The sequence below is a fragment of the Pelecanus crispus genome, chromosome 15 (genome assembly GCF_030463565.1).
Source record: "Pelecanus crispus isolate bPelCri1 chromosome 15, bPelCri1.pri, whole genome shotgun sequence".
NCBI classification, from domain to species: domain Eukaryota; kingdom Metazoa; phylum Chordata; class Aves; order Pelecaniformes; family Pelecanidae; genus Pelecanus; species Pelecanus crispus.
The window spans coordinates 1,545,912-1,552,572 of NC_134657.1; the positions used below are offsets into that span (position 1 = coordinate 1,545,912).

Consider the following 6,661-nt stretch of genomic DNA (forward strand, 5'->3'; position numbering starts at 1 on the left):
ACCCCTCTGACTCTCTTGCGCCAGTCCTGGCGACCCAACATATCTTAGGCCACTCACTCCTAGGCAGTAATTTAAAGGTCTAATTAAAAATGTGGGATATTCGCCCGGGACACAGAGTCCCCCACCTAGGGAGTGTTCCCAGCGGGTTCCCACAGGTTCCTCCACGTGATATTTTTTTGGGGAGGCTCCATTTCCAACCTATTACCGTTTTAGCCGCAGGGATGCCCATCACGCCTTGGAGCACAAAGCCCAGCTGACGTGCCTTGGAAAAACCTTAAATAGCCCAGCACAGGCTCCGGCAGGCGTTGCATTTCCCCGACTCCAACTGGTGGGTTGGGATCAAATCCCATCGGCACTTGAAAGCCATCAAGACCCACGTCCCCAGCCCCAGTCATCGGCAGCAAAGAGCAGTTGCCATCATCCCACCCCAGCGAGGATGAGCCTGCGGTGAAGGTAACACTCCTCCCCGCAAAAGCCCCTTTTTATTGCTAACAGGGTTCAGAGCTGGTTTTTGCCGGGGTTAAGGATTTCTTTCTTTTCTTTTTTTTTTTTTTCTTGCTCATATAACTCAAATGACTGAACAGATTTTCTTCAAAGGCTCCAAAACAGCCAGGGTCTTGTGGAAAAAAATAAGGTTATGGAGAGTTAGCTCAGAAGGGAGCCTGGGAAATTAAAAAACTACTGTAAATTGAGGTCTAAGAGGCTGTCTGTTAAAAACTTACACTCTCAGAGTGCAGCTGATGGAAATGCTCAAAGAGACGGGGTGAGTGGTACCTCTGCTCCCAGCGACGTCCCAAGAGGGGATGTGGTGGGAGATCTTGCACACAGGGTGAGGGGACCGTGACCCTCCTTCCCACCTCTCCCCACGGGGAAGCCTGTGCCATGCCAGGGTGGGCAGCATCTGGCTCAAGGTCACAAACCCTGCCATGGTGAAGAGTCATCACCCTAAGATAATTAACCCACGCAGCTCAGAGACCCATCCGGTCTCATTAATTAACCCACTCATGGGACCCCCTCTGCCCAAAGGGCTGTCGCAGTGGTTGCAACTTCAGGCGCTAAAATATTTAGCACCTTGAGTTGCAAAACACAGCAAAGCAGGATTCATGGCCAGGCTGTGGAGATAAAATGTCCTCTGCTCCATACATTGGGCACAGCTCCCCTCTCTGCAAAGTCCATCTCTGACAAGGATGGAAAACCGATGGTCACATCTCCTCTGGTCTTTGGAAAGCCCTGGCAGCGCCCAAGGGCACCCACATCAAGCCCCAGCAGCCATCATCCACCTCTGAAATGGGAGATGCTTTCTTTGGGCTTGTCACTTGAGATTAGGACATCTCCATGGGACACTTGTTTGTGCTCCTGCCTGGATATTTCAATACTTCATTGCTTTTCTTCAAAAAAAAAAAAGGCAAGAAAAGGCAGGTGATCGTCCCACTGAATCACATGGATGTGGGGATGGAGGCATCAAGAAAACCTCAGGATATCGAGACGCATGCTCAGATCACAGGCTTTGACAACAGTAGTTGTTTGACATTTTCCAGCAGCTCTTGATTCCCAAAGGGCAAGTACTAATGGTTGGCAACTTCAGATGGTCTATTTGGAAGAGAGGACATCTAGAGAGCAACCCGATATGGGTACATCTTCCACTGCAAAATTGATGTATGTACAAAGGCCCTGTCTACATGCAAACCTGATGGCCCAACCTCAGCTGAGGGTACTAGAGCATTTGGCAGCACTGAGGACCATGAGATGGGCCCCAGGTGACTCACAGGGGTCCAGAGGACACCCTGGCCTAGGTGGCACTTTGGCATCTGGGAAGTGGCCAGAGCAGAGGCCACAGACGTCTCTGTGCCCTTGCAGGCAACCCCATGAGTGCAGCCTTGCAGATGATGGCGTTTGGTCTTGCTCTTCTCTCAACCCTCTTCCTGCTCCTTGCCACATGCACCGACTGCTGGATGGTGAACGCTGATGACAGCTTGGAGGTGAGCAAAGCAACCATCTTCAAGGTTAGCAGCTGGGAGCAAGGTGGGTACCTTGACATCCATGGGGTTGCACCATGTCTCCATGGGCTTGGAAGGGGGACATGGTGGGACAAAACCACTGCTTTCTGCATGAGTTGGAGGATTAGAGAGACAGAGAAATGCTGGAGCAGAAGGAGGAGACAGAGACCAAGGCATGGGTAGGGAGTCACCAGGACCTGTCCGGTTGTGGTGGTGAGAGCCTGAAGATCTGCCTTGCTGGGCTGTGATATCCCTGGAGCTGGGGTGCTTTTTGGTGCTTTTTGCTTGAGTGTCTTTCTCTTGCTTCCAGGTAAGTCACAAATGCCGGGGGCTTTGGAGGGAGTGTGTCACCAACATGCAGGATGGAGTCAGGACCTGTGACCAGTATGACTCCATTTTGGCAGACCATCCAGGTAAGCTGGCATGGCTGGCCTGGAGGCATTTTTTAAGTTCACACTAAGAGTTTTTCCCCCTCTTCCCTTTTCGAGAAAATGATCCTCGTTGCAAAGGGCTGACCTTCATCAGTTAGCAATGCAGGCCCAGGGCTTCTCTTGGTCTCCTGCCCCATCAACATGGCTTGGACAGCAACCTGTGGGCCAGCCAGATCTGCCATGGGGATCACCAAGCAGGAGAGAGGTCATGAAGCTGTGCCACCTCACAACAAAGGTGTTTTGGCACCCAGAGCCCACGTGCAGCTTCTACCCCGCATTGCATGGTGGGATTTGCAACCCCACTGATGTTGCATGCGGGGGTGAGGACCATTCCCATGGCCAAGGACTTGTGTCATCAGTTCACAGACAGTGATCTTGTGGTATGGAGACTTCTCCTGGCCCATGCAGGGCACATCAGGCCCTGCACAGAAGAACCCTCATATAGGGTGATGACATGGGGGCAAGACAGATTTGGGCAGTGGGGAAGGGAACAAGAAGTCCGCATGGACTAAGTCGGGCTCTTGTGATGCTCTGGGGAAAAAGCTTTGTAGGGAGAAGTCACCTTGCACACAGCTGGTGATGCAAACCGTGCCAGCTGTCATATTTTCCACTGGTATGTTGACATTTGCTGTTCAAAACTCCAGCTACACAACTTGGAGGAAAAAACAGACAGTCTGGACAGCAGCAGCTTCTGTCCAAGCCTGTGCAAGAAAGTCTTGAGTAGGTGACCACATCCCAGGTGCTGACTGCTGCACCTTAAGTTGTTTGGTTTCTTGAGCTGGTCTAATAACAGGCTTATTAAGTCCTGTTGCAAGGTTTCAGATGAGCCTCATGAGCACCTTGCCTGCAGCACATGGCAGGCATGGGCTTGGTGGGTCCCAGTGCAGGTATCTCCTGTGGATGTGCCCACTGGTGAGCTGGATGACTCTAGCAGGGACACAGGCAGCAATTGGGAATGGAGAGACCAGTTCCTTTGACCGTTCCTCAGTCCCCTTTCTGGTTTTGTTTTTTTCCTTCCCTGCCCAGTGAAGATTGTGGTGACACGGACCCTGCTGATCACAGCGGACCTCCTGGCTGGCTTGGCTTTGGCTATGTTGCTCCTTGGGCTTGACTGCATCAAGTTCCTCAAGGAAGAGCCTCGTGTCAAACTGAAGATGTGCTACGGGGCTGGTGTCATCCTCAGCATCGGGAGTGCGTGGCTGGGAGAGCTCAGGGGGCAGATGGACCTTGTGGCTCACAGGCAGCTGGGGAGATGTCAGGAGCTAGGGACACCCCCTCAGAGGGGTCTTGGTGAGCACAGGGGGGTTGTATGGCTCTTTTTTAACTGGCTCTCTTCCTCCTAGGCATCCTGGGTCTTGTGGGCTCCGTGTGGTATGCGGTGGATGTCTACATGGAGAGAGCCATGCTGGTGTCACACAATATATTCCTGGGAGTCCACTACGACTTTGGGTGGTCGTGCTGGCTGGGGATGGCTGGCTCGACGGGCTGCTTCGTGGCATCCATCCTGCTGACCTGCTGCCTCTATGCCTGCGCAGGTCGGTCTGCCCTGTCCCAACCCATCCCACCTTAAGTAGCTTTTTGCCCCACAGGGATATACATGGGGTGAAGGATCAGCTCAGAGGGTGCAGGCACTTCTTGCAAGGATCCAGCGAAATCAAGGGGACCCCCTTCGCAGCTGGGCTGTGCACCTTGGCTGGGGAGGCTGGGTCATGCCAGGCGGGACTGGGCTGAGTGAGGACCCCGTAAGTGCACGGAAGGGGTGCAGAAATGCTCCATCCATGTATGTGGGACCTCGAGGTCCTGGTGAAGGCGTGTTGACGTCTACCCAAAGCGGTGGCTGTGCTGGAGCTGTATCGCTGTCACCAGCCAAAGCCTGAGCCAGTGGCCACAAGGACGTGCCGGTGGAAATCCGGCCATCCCACCATCAGGGAGGTGGGGAAGGTGATGCCTCGCCAGGCACCACCTCCAGCCCTTATGCCCACCGGGTGGAAGGCGACCCCACAGCGCTGGCTGTCCTGGTTCATTTCTCCTGCCATGTCCCCATGCTGTGGCACCCCCTGAGCTCCCCTGCTAGCGCTGGCCATGACACAATTCCAACTCTTTCCTGGCAGACCCCAGCAGCCGCTGGCAACCCCAGAGGCTTCCCCAGCCCAGGGGCCAAACAGCCACCAGCAAGATGTACGCCATGGACTCCCGCGTGTGACGGGCAGCAGCACCTCCTGCACCCAACTTTCCGGGTGGAAATGCTTTCCCCCTGTGGGATGCTCTCCCCACACAGCCTGACCCCATTAAAGCACCCTCACCTACACCGGGACATCTCTACAATTGCTTTAAGGCTCCGATGCAGGGTCCATGCGAGCTGCAGCTTCAGTGGCTGCAAAAAAGCAGAAGTTATCCACAGAGGAGGCTTTTTTTCCCACTTCCAGACAGGTTTCACAAAAATAAAGCCCTGAAAAGTGTTGCTTTAAGAGAACATGCCCCCAAGTTCCCTGGGGAAGCTGTTGGGACACTGAGGACAAAGGAGCTCCTCCGACATTGCTCAGCCAACATTGCTCAGCCGTTGCTTTGGAGGAATTTAGTGGAATTCTGCACAGAGCAACACTGACTCCCCGTGGCTGGTGGCCCTGATCACTCATGCACCCGCCTGCCGGAAACCGCCCCTGTGCTCAGAAATTTGGCAGCACAAGGTTTGCATTTAAAAACTGGGTAAAGCCAGTAGCCTGGAGCATTTGTCGTTATTGTGGGGTTATCAGTGGAGGAACTCGGTAGCCATACATGTCAGGCGCAAGGTGAGTCAGTCTGAAGCCTAACAGAGGTGGCTCTACCTGCAAAATTGGGTTTTTAAGTCCACACGAAAAGGGTATTCTGTTTTCCAAGTGAATTACTATCCTTCTTCACTTGCAAACCACTATGAAAACAAACCAGAGCCCCAAACTACCAACAGCTCCACCCGCAAACGCCAGCTGCTGTCTTTGCCCTTACCCCTTACTTCTCACCCAAAGCTTAGCCCACAGAAACCATCATGGCACAGGGAAGCCAGGTGGAAGGCTCGCTGGCAGGGGCTTTGCGACCCCGAAAGGCAGCAGACCGAGCCCCTGGCCCAAGCAGGTGTTGCCGCAGGGCTACAGTCCGTCCCTGCGGCGGGAACACGCAGAAGAGACTCGCAGTAGCGCTTTTGTAGCCTTGGCAGGCTGCGAAACGCCTACACCCCCCAAACCAGAAGAGTTGCGAGGGCACCTCCCAAGGCACCTGTGCCCAGGGCATAGATCATTTCTAACCTCACGCAAAGCCAAAAGGCAGCAAACCTCTTGTTTTATTGCCGCTCCCACTTCGGGTCCTATGCAGAAACACCACTGGCCAACTGCCGTGCCCTGCAGCACAGGAGCAAGCCTGGCGCTATCGTTAGCATTGCTTAAAGCAACGCCCTGGGGACCTGAGAAATGAAGAAATCCGATCACTAAAGCTGTGTGACAGAAATGAAGAGCACGACGGGCAGTTTGCTGCTAAACAGCAAGATGTCTGTCATCCAAGGGACGGGCAGCTTGCAGCCAACACATCTTAGAGGGCGGGCAGTCAGGAGCATGTTGGAAGGTGTTCAGAGGGCAAAACCAAAATGCACGGGCTGTTAACGGCTGGCACTTGAGCACACAGGAAACAGATTAAAAAGAGCAAGCAAGCGTAGAGCTCGTTAGCGCCTAGAAAGGAAAGGTCTCAAAATCTGCCATCAGACAACCATGCGGTTGCATTGGGACATTTATACCTGGCCTTACAGAGCACCGCGAGCCACGGGGCTGGCTGAGGCTGAGCGAGCAGCGACCAGGAGGAGAAATGGCTGCGGTGCTGCGGGAGCCGCCCGGCACCCAGCCCAAGGTGCAAGCACAGCGAGAGCTGGTCGAGGTGCGGCTCAGCTCTGTCACGCCCCGGTGACAGCGGACTGCGTGGCTGGCCACCGCAGGGACACAAGGAGCCCGTCACCACCAGAAAAGGCTTCCAGGCAGCAGCCTGGGCTCTGCAGGAAGCGGCCCACACAGAGCTGAGCCCGCGCATGCAGCAGGCCGCTGCTGGAGGCTCTGGATTTCAAACCCAGCTGGGAACCTGCATTTTCCCCTGGTTTTCCCTAGATTCCCCTTCCCGCACCAGCATCTCTTGCAGTGACTCAGCTGTAAAGACACCACATCTGCATTGTGAGAAGTCAGAGCAGTTGTGCTCTGCACGTCTCCAGTGATAAGTTCT

General features: G+C 54.3%; 1 protein-coding gene across 1 annotated transcript; it reads left to right on the forward strand.

Moving 5' to 3' along the window:
* The first annotated feature begins 1,865 nt into the window (after nt 1–1,865).
* On the forward strand, nt 1,866–4,631 carry LOC104027867 (claudin-16). The gene is made up of 5 exons (XM_009478732.1): nt 1,866–1,979; nt 2,308–2,410; nt 3,455–3,619; nt 3,772–3,963; nt 4,540–4,631. Exons 1-5 carry the CDS (start codon nt 1,866–1,868, stop codon nt 4,629–4,631), a joined length of 666 nt encoding a protein of 221 aa, XP_009477007.1.
* Nucleotides 4,632–6,661: the final 2,030 nt, after the last annotated feature.